General features: G+C 41.1%; 1 protein-coding gene across 1 annotated transcript in view; it reads right to left on the bottom strand.

Moving 5' to 3' along the window:
* Nucleotides 1-14,881, bottom strand: part of LOC145410591 (glutamate receptor ionotropic, kainate 5-like) — a 111,358-nt gene that overhangs the window by 32,796 nt on the left and 63,681 nt on the right. Inside the window, exon 4 of the mRNA XM_080280706.1 lies at nucleotides 5,142-5,359. Coding sequence (XP_080136832.1) covers nucleotides 5,142-5,359 — 218 coding nt within the window. The remainder of the gene's footprint in view (nucleotides 1-5,141; nucleotides 5,360-14,881) is intronic.

A 14,881-nucleotide genomic window follows, 5' to 3' on the forward strand; every position in this document is an offset into this window, starting at 1 on the left:
CCACTTTGTCATATGCTTTTTCCAAATCCATGAATACCATAAAAACCTTACAAGCCTTCTCTACTATCTGTCTCACTGCAAATATTTGGTCCACACATCCTCTGCCACTCCTAAAGCCACCCTGTTCATCACTCACTAGGACTTCTGATATCTCTCTTACTTTCTCTATAATAATTCTTCCATATACCTTCCCTACCACACTCAGTAAGCTTATGTCACGATAATTCTTGCACTCACTTCGTGCACCTTTATTTTTGTACAGGGGTACAATCACAGCCATTTTCCACTCTGCAGGCACAGTTTCACTCATCCATGCCTTCTTACATATCTCCAACAAGCACTTCATTCCATTCTCTCCACTACATTTAAGCATCTCTGCATACACCTCATCAACCCCAGCTGCTTTTCCAATTTTTAGCCGCTTCACAGCACTCTTCACCTGTGCGAGTGTCACGTCTCCTGGCACTGCATTCCTTCTCTACACCCCCCCAAAACCAATCATAATTACAGCTGTTCTGCTCTCTCTATCCCACATTCATCAGGTTTTCAAAATATTCTTTCCATCTGGTCCTTACTTCATCTCCATGGGTTAATAATCTACCACCTGCATCCTTCACACCATCCCATTTCTTTCCGCTTTCACTTCTACATTTCCGCATCTCTTTCCAGAATAACTTTCTATTTTCAGAGTAGTTTGCATTCATTTTTCTTCCTAGATCCTCATTTACCTCCTTCTTTTTCCTCTTCACAAGTCTCTTTACGTGCTTCTTGCTTTCAACATATTCAGTTATTTCAATAATAATAATAATAATAATAAAACACCCAATATGTGTTATCTACCATCGCCACAGGCTCTTCCTGCCCTGTCTTGTTGCCTCCCTCTTCCCCCCGTCTCGTTGCCTCCCTCCCTATCCCCCTCTCCATCTCCTCCCTTCTCCCTTACTCTGGTGGACGAGCGCTACGCCCTCTATGTGCTATGTTTGGAAACGTATGCCTGGCAGGACTGTCGGCGAACTTTTGCTGTGGGTGTATATGTAACTAAGGTAATGGGAAAACTACGAAGAGAGAAAGAAAATATAATAAATTCTCCCTTACATGAAACAAGAAACAGGTCTCAGAGAGTGCAATACTTTCATAGACCAATTGGTCGAAGGCACAAACATGTGATTTTGCCCTGTGAGCTTGACATTTGACTAGTTACTCTCAAAATGGAGTTACTTCAATCTTACATGACCCTCAGCTCTCCCACCTAGTTAGATCCTAATCATGTCAAAGCTTTCAGAGTTTGCTTTTGCTGTGACCTTGACATATGACCCTTTCCTGTTACCTTGACCTTTGACTGTTCTCAAAACTGAATCTCTTCACCCTTTTCTTAATCTGAACCCTTCCCTAAGTTTAATGCAAATCACATAAAAATTAGTTATGTTAACCTTGCCATGTGACCTTAATCAGTTGTACTCAAAAAATAGTTGGTCAGCCTCTTTGCTTTCCCACAACATTTCCACCAAGTTTAGTGAAACCATACAAGATAGATTTAGTTATATTGGTCAAGCAGATACAATGGCTGAATTTTGACATTACCCCATGATATTGATCTTTGACTGATTGCTATCAGAATCAGACCTATTCATTCTTACACTGATAACATCAAATGCAAACTAAAGCATACAAAAACAGCAGCTGCACTTATTATCAACTGCCTACAAGAATATAACTTCTGCACATCTGTTGACTTTATACACAGCGTTTATTCACCCTTGTTCGAGTAATACTCTCATGTATCAGGGGCGCACCCAGGGAGGTTTCCTGGTTGCCCAGAGACCCCTCTCAGTCTGAATCTTCCAATTACTGCAATCCTATTCCGACAATCAGACTTCATCCCACACCATGATAATTTTCATACACCTGAATCATCTGAATGCACTTCAGCACTGCCATACAATGCCAAATATTGATGATGTCTGTTTAATAAGTCATGATACAATGTGCGTTGTTACGATGTGTCTTTAATAAAATTGCAAGAGCGTTAAAGCCAGACAATTAATACGCTGATTGACTTTAGTGCAGTGATCTCTTCATCAATTATTGGTTAGATAAAAAAAAAAAATCCTGAGGGGCCTACAGTACCCCTCCCCCAGGACCCCACAGCTGTATAGTTTTGCTTTGCTCACAAGGACTTGTCAGTAATTTGGAAACCTCCCCTATTCAGTTTCTGGGTGCACCCCTGTGTGTGGAGGGACTCCCTGCATCCACCTCCTCACAACATGGTGATGTCAAAAGCTTTTCATCTTATTAACTCACCCCACACTAAATCCCATTAAAATTTGTGTTTACCATCAAAGTTTGTGTTTTCGCCACAATGTTGCATCATTATTTCCTTCTGTTGCTAGTAGAATTTGGGTTGCGTGGAATCACAGATGACACGTGTCCCACTTATCAAGCAAACCCACACAACATAATCCACATTATGGAACACTGGCCAACACATGCAGCACTAAAATGCAGACATTATATCGACAATGGGGGGAATCTGTGGGATCATTTCATAGGGGCTGGTCCTTACCTGCAGTCGATTGGTCTGTTAGGCCAGCCTTAACCTGTTCAGCCCCGGAGACGTGAATATACGTCCTGACGTTTTGTCACGGGTAGCCCCGGAGATGTGAATTAAGGTCCTGCAATTGCAAACTCTGTCACGGCCACATTTTTCAAAATTCGCGGGTAATTTTTGGCAGGCACGCAGGGCAGACCTTCCTCTACCTGCCACCAGGCGTCAACCCACTTGCTATATGTGCAGGTACTCTAAATCAAGGCCAGCATGTCAGAGAAAAGACAGACAATACCAGTGTGTTGAATGTGATGTAGGACTATGCTTACAGCCCTGTTTCAAAGACTACCACACCCTTCAGCACTACTAATACTGTGTGTTGCTGCACTATATGATGCTGTAAATAATTGTAAATAATTTTAAATATATTCTAGCGGTTGTGTAAAGTGAGAAACAGTAGACTGTAAGTGGAAAAGACACACACACAGTGAGTACAGTGAGTGATCCCTGTTTCAAAGAGTATCACATCCTTCAGCACTACTACTAATAATGTGTGTCGTTGTGCTATATGACACTGTAAATAATTGTATATCATTGTAAATGAAGGTATGCGTGTCCAAAGGGGTTCTTGCACAAATTACAAAGTGCTAGAGAACGTGTTCAAAGTTCACCAATCTTTGCGTGATCATATCTTTATTATTTGTTAAGATAGAACTTTCATTTTTTTCATTGAAGGGTTTTTAGTATAGATTAGCATTCTGATGTAAAATTGGGACTATGGATATTAATGAATTAGTATTATTATCATTATTTATTAGGCTGAACTTTCAATGTGTTTTCAGGCACATAATCATCTTTCAAACATACTAAAACCACACTGAATAATGTCAAGAGAAACACGATAGAGTAATATGATTGTGCAGGCGCTCTAACCCATTCCCCCCAAAAAACAATAATAAACACGTTGGCTCTCTAATAACTCTCCACCAACCAAAATCAGTAGGTAGATAGTAGGAGGTAGACAGATAGAGTGGTAGGTAGACAGGTAGAGTGGTAGGTAGACAGGTAGAATGGTAGGTAGATAGTGGCAGGTAGAGTGGTAGGTAGACAGGTAGAATGGTAGGTAGATAGTGGCAGGTAGACAGGTAGAGTGGTAGGTAGACAGGTAGAATGGTAGGTAGATAGTGGCAGGTAGACAGGTAGAATGGTTGGTAGATAGTGATAGGTAGATAGGTAGAGTGGTAGGTAGATAAGCAGTGGCAGGTAGATAGGTAGAGTGGTAGGTAGATAGGTAAAGTGGTAAGTGGACAGGTAGAGTAGTAAATTCTTTTAAGTGTGTGTCTGTATGCAACAGAGACATTTTCTATTGGCTGCACACACCCTCACCACAGAAAAAGGAAGGCCTTGGTGGGCATCACCTGTCTCAGGGAGCGAGAACCCCTTTTAATTCCCACAGCAGCCTGGGCTGACTAAGCAGGCAAGCATAAGGGTCGAGTCACACTTTTTATTGCAACGACTTTCAACCATACTTTCAGTTCTAGAAGGGGCTCTCGTGCACTTGCATCGGATAGGAGAAAGATTGAAATACCCTGTAGTCATATCCAACATAAACTGTTTGTCTGCCCGGCGGCGCGAGAACCCCTTTGGACACACATACCCTCAAGTAGGCTATATTCTAGCTATTGTGTTAAGTGAGAAACAGTAGAGTGGAAGTGGAAAAGACACGCACAGTCTTTACAGTGAGTGATCAGCTGCCAATTTCTATGTGTTTTGTCAGTACAAATATGCTTATATATATACCCTATAATACTGTATGTAACCTACTGTATTCTTGTAAGACTTACCAGTTTTATGTAATAAACCTCTTTGTATGTTCCTTGAGTGTTTTAGCCATATCTGGTACAGTTATCCATAGCATAGGCTGGGAGAATGAGGGTGCAGTGGACCTTCATAGAGCACCCTGTTGCAAGGATGTACTATGAAATCGCATTTCTTGGCCCAGGTGAGGACTTTAAAGGTTGTTTTCCATTGTTTTCATCAAAAGCAGAGGTTTTAGGCAAAAACCCAAGGTCGAAAATTTGCCAGGTCTGGGGGTGTTCTAAGATCCAAAAGTTGCCAGGGCTGCGCGGGTTAACCAGGACTGAACAACAACAAAAACAATAAAACTGGCTGGTGTAACATGTATTTTATTCCAGCAAAGAAAACACAATACTTAATTTAGCTAATGAGAAGCCTGGGGTTCATTTACACAATCAGTGGGCACCAGTTGTGCTTGAGTATGGTAATTGATGATGCATAGAAGCTGATCATATAAGCTTCCTGGACCGCAGCACCAGTCCTGTTTTTGCTTCACTGCTTATAGCATGTTATGTCACCAGGCTTCATAACAGATGAGTAGCATGATTGGACACAACAGCTGTCCAGTGGTTGTGTAAAAAAGCTTTCAGAAACGGAGGATTTAAACTGAACAGGCTAACAGTACTTAATAATGCTCATGATCAGGCTACACACAAGTGATGATAAAACGATGGATTTGTATAATTCTTTCTTTTAAACAAACCACGGCACTTTGAAACCAAAATACAATATACAGTACCTTAAACATATGAACCAAGGCTGTCCCTTGTTGCATGACCAGCGTAACAGGGTAGTCGATGACATCCTGCAGTGACTGTATAGGCATGGGGATGTATCTGACAGCCAGGAGAGACATGAGGTTGCCAGAGTAGCTCCTTGTCAAAACCACAGCCGCCAGCATCCACAACCCTAACATCACACGCTCACACCACCACCATCCAGTAGTGCCAGTTATGTCTGGAACAGAAACATTCATTCCATCTTAACCCATTACCATCAATATAACCCATTGGCCTTCAGTGCGTATCTGTTATAGGTATGTGGTAAGAACTTGTTACCCATTGACCAGTTGTCTACATCTGATACTGAAGACCCTCTTAGATAATACAGATAAATGCAAAAGAAAGCCAGTTTGAAATACTTTCCTGAACAAGAAGAAATAAATTAATCATTCCATTTTCTCAGGGTGTGCAAAAAAAATGCCATTACAAAAATAAATATTGAAATTATATATTAATAAGTTTTATTCAAATCATAATCACAGGATGATAATATGACAAAATGTATGTCTTACTAGAATTCCTCACCAAGTGATGTAATTCTTACGATAGTTGGCAAATACAGTTATCCTAAAAAGAACCTTTACTTAGGCCAAAGTAACCATTTTAACCCGCCGTGTTACTGCTATTTTTAGCCCTATGGGTCACCCCAGGTGCTGGCCGTTTTTTGCCTTTTTTTTTTTTTTTTGCTAAAATGTTAGATTTTGATGTGGAAACAACGAATTTCGCCATTAAAATGCTCACTGAGGCTCGAAAATGAGTTTTATTGAGTCTTGCATACTCGTTTACAGGTATAGCCGCTCTCTCATGCTCACCACTTACGTGAGAGAAAGCCATTTTCTATGTAAGGTATACTCAGGTATTTACGCTTGTAAGGTAGAGCAATGTTCAGTACACTCTTCTGATTACTTATTACTTCAGGATCTATCACAATTTGCGTGTCTTTCTCACTGTGAATGCATTATCTTACACTTACTTGAAGATAGGTACAACCTGACTTCATTACGCACAGTCCTGGCACTTACGGGAAGGTATTTACAACTTGACTTCACTATATAGTCCTTACACTTACAAGAAAATATTTACAACTTACACTTACATGAAAATATTTACAAAATGCCTCCACTATGTACAGCACTGGGTGAGGCATACAGGCAGAGTGTGGCAGAGAAAGCGTGAGAGGGGGAGTGAGTGAGTGTATGGCCTTGACAGCCTGGGGGATGGTAGAGGAACAGTTACCTTACATGCCTGCCAATTTTTATCCATGAATCATGAAAAATGCAGTCACAATGAAGTTTTTTATTTTAAACCGTTTTAAAACAGCACTGGCACTGGCTGCAGCATTATGTCAGACCGTTTTAAAACGGCACTGGCATGCAGGTGGTTAATATACCTAATACAGAAAGATAATGTTGGGTTTGTTGGTGCTGTGGCCTCAGGTTCATGTGGGAGTTCTGGATCGTTTTTATAACCTCGTAGCAGAGATTCTGGGTTATTGCTTTGCCAATGATTGAAGGTGTCTTCATCTGGCTCTAGTGAGATAATAATGAAAAATGAGAATTAATTAAAAAAAAAACTTCTTAAAGAGACAACAAAAATTACCTCAAATATTTCAGAAGCTGACACTTCATAATGACTGCCTGCATTTGAAACAATTCTGCAAATGTTTCAAGAGGCAGAAACAGATGCTTAAATATTCCCATGTGTCATTGTCTTTCTACTTGTATGTTGTTCAGGGATTTTATACAAGTAAAGTGCGTTTTGTGAGAGCGTGCCAAGCAAGTGAGCACCATGTTATCACAGTTTCCCTCTGATATAAAATCATAGCCTGAAGCTCCTACATTTATTTGTTAGAATTCATGCCCCCCCCCCCCAATGAAAACATTAAATTTAATTTTGTAACTGAGGCATTCACTGATTAGAGCCAACACCCCCTTGGTAAACACCAGATTCCAAAGGGTTCCTACTCATTTATGGGTGAGTTTTTAGTTGATAACAAAATGTATGTATTGAATGTATCACATGCAAAGGGAATTTTCAACTGTACTTTTCATAGGCATAACGTCATTAGCTTCTGCTTAACGGGATGGTTGGGTCAGGTCATGTCTCACCAGGCCACACATATCCAAACTAAACTGAGAGTAAACATCACTCACTCATAATGATAAATAGTGGCAGTGGTGCACATTAGAATATGATATATCTGTTTTTCATGTTTACCCTCTCGTGTACAGTAAGTTTTTATCAAGTTTTCCAGCGCACTATTTTATTCCACCCCCCTCCCTGCCAGCCCCCCCATGCACCACTGAAAACATGTATTCTCGCCTTATTTTCGCCGCCCAAACATATATATATTGTCATGAAACCTATATCATCTTATTCGCCGATGTTTGTTCTAGCCGATAAGCAAAAAAAGAAAAAAAAAAAAGTACAAACAGAAGTACATTAGGCCAGTGTGAATAAACATTTTGGAACATCACTCTCACTTCTCAACATCATAGTTCGAAAGTTTTCCATCATCTATCTATCTATCTATTTATAGCCCGACGCCCTAATCCCGCAAAGGGTGGCCGCAGACAAAACGCCTCCAAGTCACTCTGTCACCCACCATTTGACTCCCCTCCCCCCAACTCACCCCCCCCTCCCTCATATACCTCTCAACTCCATCCCTCCACCTCATCCTCGGTCTACCTCTCCCTCTCCCTCCCTCCACCTCACCTACATACACCCTCTTAGTCAGTCTTTCATTCTCCATTCTCTCCACATGTCCAAACATTCTCTCCACATGTCCATCATACAGAAAAATATTATTGGAATTTTTGAAATAGAATTTCATCAGCTTTCTAATGAGCTTTGTTGAGTTGTGATACGATTTGTAGTTTTCGAGAAAATAGCAAAAAACTAAAAGCCATTCTATACTGAAAATTAATTTTTGTTCAGGGAGCTCTATCATAAAAGTTTTCTCAAACAGGTTATGTTTTTATTTCATAATCTTGTGTACAATTTAATGAATTTTCTCATGGTACCCGCAGATTTTTCATGCACCTCATAGTTTCCAAATAAGTCACAAAAAACTTCTTGCTACCCATGCCCATACTGCACTTTTGTCACACACGCGCAATAACCATTATATTCCCGCCTATGTAACAATGGCTTTTCATCAGAGATATTACATTGTTATGCCCTGTACATACGTAGAATTCACTGATCTTTATCATGGTTGTTACAGGAAATTGATACGTCCAATACTTTTCTAGTAACTGGACAACAAAGGTAGAATATTTCTCCGAGCGCTGCATAGTTTTGCTGCAAGCAAGAAAAATACACTACTACCCCGCCTTTACTTTTAAAATATGCTCCCAAAGGCTTATATTTTGTTCATGTACATACGTAGAATTCACTGATCTTTATCATGGTTCTTACAGGAAATCAATACGTCCAATACTTTTTGAGTAAATGGACAACAAATGTTGAATATTCCTCTGAGTGCTCCCTAGTTTTACCACAAGTGAGAAAAAAACACTCTCTTCCCCTACCTTTACCTAAAAAATATGCTCCCAAAGGCTTATACTTTGGTCATGTACATACATACTGTAGATTTCACTGATCTTTATCATAGTTCTTACGGAAAATCGATACGTCCAATATTTTCGAGTAAATGGATGACAAAGGTAGAATACTCCTCCAAGTGCTGCATAATTTTACCGCAAGTGAGGAAAAGACTCTCTTTTCCCCACCTTTACCTAAAAAATATGCTCTCAAAGCCTGTTTTTTTTTTTTTTTTGTCATGTACAGAAGTTTATTTTTATATGCTTGTTCATGATATTGTCAAAACATCAATGCGACTATTACCTGGACGAAAGAGAACAACATACCTTCAAGTGCACTGTAAATTTTTCCTGCCTCACCCACACCTACACATTTTCGCTTCCTAGTGGTTTTATTATGTTTTATTCAAAGTCTACATGTAAAATCTCCAAGTTTTTTTTTTTTAGTGCTATAAGAATATCGACATGACCACTAGTCTTTTTCCTGGTCACTGATACTGGAGCTGTACTTTCTGTCATATGTGTAATATGTAGAAAACAATGCATATTTGTGTGAAAAATATAGAATTATTGAAAAAGGACAATATAAAAATCAACAAAATTCGGAACACTTATTTCCACCAGGGGTGTTGAGCTGCTGGCAGGACTTTGTGGGGTTTGAAGATGAGGAGTTTTGAAGATGAGGAGTTATGTAGTGTTTGAGTGTGTGTGTGTGTGTGTGTGTGTGTGTGTGTGTGTGTGTGTGTGTGTGTGTGTGCGCTCCACTAGGGAATACTTCACTCGGCATGGTACCGTTCGAAGCAATCACCCACAGAAAGCGCCACATCACAAACAGGACACGTGACTTGTGTCCCTTCTCATCTTCGCCAGGGCACACAGGGCGCACCAGAGCCTCCTCCGGTTGGGGATCCTCCCCCGTCGATGTGTGATCCAACCACACTGTCTCATTGATGACTCATCGATGATTGGTTGGATATTCCTTGGTCCTGTCTTCCTGGAGGTGCAGCTTCAGGGCCTGGCATGGCAGCAGTGGCAGGTTCTCCCAACGGACCGGGAACTGCTGGAGATGGTGGTCTCGGCACCTGTGCTGGTCTTGCAGGCAATGGTGGTGTTGGCACCTGTGCTGGTGCTACTCCTGGAGACGGTGGTGTTGGCACCTGTGCTGGTGCTGGTCCAGGAGATGGTGCTGGTCCAGGAGACGGTGGTGTTGGTACCTGTGCTGGTGCTGCTGCAGGTGCCGCAAGTGCTGCAGGTCCTGCAGACCATCGAGTTGGAAAGTCAGGGGCATGGTGGATGATGTGCCTTGATGCAGGCCACTCTGCTTCGTTGACCTGAAGGAGCTTCAGGATTATCTCCTCCAGAAAGTCCAGCAGACTAACTGAACTGCGTGAGCACTTCTTGTATAAGGCGACCGCGTTGAAGATGGCCATCTGAATGAAGTAAAACATGATCTTCTTAGTCCACTTCACGATCCGCCGCTAAATGGGTTAACACTGGACCATCTGGTCGAATTGGTCCATTCCACCCATGTGCAGGCTGCAGTCCTGCACCATGATGGGCTTGTCCATGGTATTCTGGACATGGGTTGTCCTCCCATTACGACCAATGGCCTTCCCTTAAATCTGCTTTGGGACGGTGCTTGTACTGTGGAAGGTGGAGACCATCTTGACGGTACACTTCTCCTTCCACAGCAACACAATCACATTGTCCTTATGCCTTGTTGCCATGCCCTCCTCTGTCAGCCCTTAGCCTTGGCGATGGCCTGCAGCTGCTTCGGTGCTCATATTGCCAGGCGTAAGGTCTCACACAGATAGGTTCCTGCACTGAAGAGTTGTTCGCACAGGAATGCAGAGTTATAATACTTGTCCATGTAAACTTTGTATCCCTGGTCCTTCAGCATTTCTTCAAGACCACAACAGTGTTCTCCAGAGTGCTCTTTTGCCCCATGTACACCTCAAAGTTCAATAACTATGTACCCCAAGGAATCCTCAGCCAGGAGGTATAGCTTGATATATATATATATATATATATATATATATATATTCCTTCACTTCTTCCCCTAACGTTCCCACAACACATGATATACACCCTGACTATATCTCCACGAACACTCGTAGCACATAGCACTAGAATTTCATATAAATCATAAGCTATCAACAAATGTCTTAGCACGGTACAGAACCTATCCACTACCGCCTGTGGGTGTGTACCATATATAAATATATATATATATATATATATATATATATATATATATATATAGATAGATAGATAGATAGATATATAGATATATACAGATAGATAGATAGAAACTAATATATATATATATATATATATATATATATATATATATATATATATATATATATATATATATATATATATATATATATATATATATATATATATATATATATATATATATATATATATATATATATATATATATATATATATATATATATATGTATACATATATATATATATATATATATATATATATATATATATATATATATATATATATATATATAATGTATATATATATATATTGCCAGATGCCTTCATCCCATACAGGGTGGCCACAATCAAATTGCCTCGACGTCGCCCTGTCCCCCGCCATTTCACTGCCCTGCTCCCAACTCACATCCCCCTCTCTCATATACCTCTCCACTCCATCCCTCCATCTCATCCTCGGCCTCCTCCTCCCTCTCCCCCCCTTCACCTCACTCACATACATTTTGGTCGTCAGTCTCTCTCCCTCCATCCTCTCCACATGGCCAAACCACCTTAGTATGTTCCTCCTAACGCTTCCTATGACATTCACATCCACACCACAACGCTTCTTTATATCCTCATTTGTCAGCCTGTCCCTCCATTTTACTCCACAGGCTCCTCTTAAATAACTCATTGCCACAGCTCTCACTCTTGACTTGTGTCCTTCCAACGACGTCCATGCTTCACTTCCATACGTTAGAGTTGGTATCACAATACTGTCATGCAGTAACTTTTTCACTTCCATGCTGTCTTACCTTTTTCTTATCACTGCTTTCAAGGAACCAGCAACCTTTCATCCTTGTTGTACCTTTTCAAGCACTTTCCAGCCTTCCATCCTTACTCATCACACTACCCAAATACTTAAACGTACTCACATTTTCCATTTCCTCACCATCCAACCTCACTGTGCATACACTGACGTCACCTCTCTCAAAGACCATCACTTTCCTCTTCCCTACATTCACCTTTAGATTCCGTTTCTTACACACTCTCCCAAACTCATCCACTAAGCCTTGCAGCTCCCCTTCGTCTTCACTTAACAACACAGTATCATCTGCAAACAACAGTACAGGGAGTTTCCAAATGAGTGCTCTCTCTCACTAGGGCCACTCCAACATCCACTTCTCTACCTTGTATCTCTTTTATTACCCCATTCATGTACAGATTGAACAACCATGGAGACATGACACATCCCTGTTTCAACCCAACCTTCAAAGAGAAACATCACTCAGTTCACCATCCACATGTACTGCAGCCGAAACACCATCGTACATACTCTTCACAGCATTCAACAACTTCCGATTCTCTCCATATAATCTTAATGCTTTCCACAATCCTTCTCTATCCCCCCTGTCAAATGCTTTCTCCAAATCCCTGAAGGCCACATACAACTTCTTTCCCTTCTCTAGAAACTTTTCACCTAAAGATCTAAGAATGAATATCTGATCTACACAACCTCTTCCCTTCCTAAAGCCTCCCTGTTCTTCAACTAATTCCTCTGTTATATCCCTCTGTCAATAAGTATCCTACCATACACTTTTCCTATTACACTAAGAAGACAAATGCCCCTATGATTACCACAGACTTTTTTCCCCCTTTTCCTTTGTACATGGGAATAATTATACCTGACTTCCAATCCTCCGGGACTCTATCTTCCTCCCAGGCCAATCTGCACATCTTCCACATCCATTCTACTACTATCTCTTCCCCACGCTTCAGCATTTCACCACACGCTACATCAATTCCTGGGGCTTTCCCCAATTTGACTTTCTTCATTGCTTCCACAACTTCTATCCTACTGCTTTCTTCCTGTCTTCTCACCTCCCTCCTTCTCCCAGCCATTCCCCACCCACTTATACTCGCATTACTTCCATTCTCTATGTTCAACAGTTCCTTAAAATGTTCTCTCCATCTGCTCACTTTTTCTCCCTTCTCCACTATTAATCTACCATTTTTATCTTTCACTCCCCTACTAAGTTCACTGCCACCCTATATTACTCTCTTCACCTCTTTCTAGAGCATTGTCTTTCAGTCCCTCCACTTTAAACTCAAATTTCTTCCAAATTCCTCATCCACTCTCTTCTTACTCTCTGTTACTAATCTTTTCACCTCTCTCTTCCTTTCCACATATAACTCTCTCTTCCGCCTCTCAGCTTCTTCCACGCCCCTATTTCTCATCCATCCATTGTATGATTTCTTCTTTTGTCCCACAGCCTGTGTCACCTCTTGATTCCACCATGCTGTCCCTTGCACCCCCTTCCGTCTTCTCTTCACCCCACACACCACATCACATGCTGCTCATATTCTTCTGTGAATATCTTACACACATCTTCCATGTCCTCTATCTGCTCCATTTCATAGTTACCCAATCGTTCCTCCACATCTCTCTTATATTCTGCCTTTTTCTCATCCTCTTGTAACCTTTCCACTCTCCTTGCAATTACTCCTTCCTCCCATCCTTCCCTTCTTCTATTTCTCCTCCTTACTTGGATCTTGACTCTGGCCACTACCAATTAATGGTCAGAAAGTCCACTCCCTCAACCTCTATCAGCTCTTGCATCCATTACACATCTTTGCATCCTTTCATCCACACACACATAATCAATCATTGCCTTCCTTTCATTCAGTTCACCACCCACCCTTCTCATCACTTGCCATGTATACCTGTGGATAATTTTGTGCCTGAAGGGGGTATTGGCTATCACCAACCCCCTCCCGGCACAAATGTCCACAACGCACTGCCATTCTCATCTATCTCAGCAGGCAAACCCCACTCACTAACTATTACATCCACCTTCACATTCCCTACTTTACCATTCAAATCACCAATCAGAAACACTCTCTCATTCCTTCCAAACTTTTCCATGCACACTTCCACATATTTCCAGAACTCTTCTCCCACTCTGCTTGCACGATCTTGCTTTGGCACGTACACGCACGCAATCACCCTCATTTGTTTTCCAACTTTCAATCTTACCCACACAACACTTGAGCCAACTGATCAATACTATCTTATGTTCTTCTTGCATTTTTTACCCACAACAATACACACTTCTTCTTTTGCCCATTCATTCTCACCTGCTCCTGCACATGTGCCCCATCCATACTCCCATTCTCTCACACTCTCTCCTCCCCATTTAGTTTCAGTTACTCCACATACATCCACTTTCACACCCTCAGTCACCTGCACAGTCTCTGTCTCTTTCACCTCATTATTCGTACCCCTTACATTCTGTGTCGCTATCTGTACCCTGTCCATTTTCCGGTCCTTTGTCGTCATTTTTTGGTCAGTCTTTATCCAAGGCTTCTTGTTCATCCTCTTAGCTGTTTTCCGGGGAGGGTCACTAACCCTCTGCCAACCTTTTTAGTTGCCTCATACAAGAAGCAGGGATACTGGAAGAGTATTCTTGAAAGCCCACCTACTCCCAGGGGCTATATATATATATATATATATATATATATATATATATATATATATATATATATATAATATTGTAATGCTAGATGTTTTTGGTTTGGCTTCCTGTTCTGTAAGCGCCTAGTGTATAGTTGGGCTCTCTTTCAAGACCGGGGCTTAGACAAATAAGAGGGAGGCAGGACACAAATATTCCAGGCAACAACTTTACAAGTGTATTGCTTAGTTGGACGGGGGAATAAGTAGATGTTACAGGCACAAGGATACTGGGTGATTATAAACTCGTATGTCTAGATATGGTTAGTAGTATCTCGGAAGATACTGTTTTGAGTCACAGTGAATAGCACTTGAGGCAGAGCGTTCCTAATCAGAGAAGTCCAGGGTTTCTATGTGTGTGGAGTTGTTAAGGTTATTTCACATTGGGGAGGGTTGTGTCAGGCATTGGGGTCTGATTATGATT

Source organism: Coenobita brevimanus, chromosome 86 (assembly GCF_032717465.1).
Source record: "Coenobita brevimanus isolate Jiangsu-jjx chromosome 86, ASM3271746v2, whole genome shotgun sequence".
NCBI lineage: Eukaryota > Metazoa > Arthropoda > Malacostraca > Decapoda > Coenobitidae > Coenobita > Coenobita brevimanus.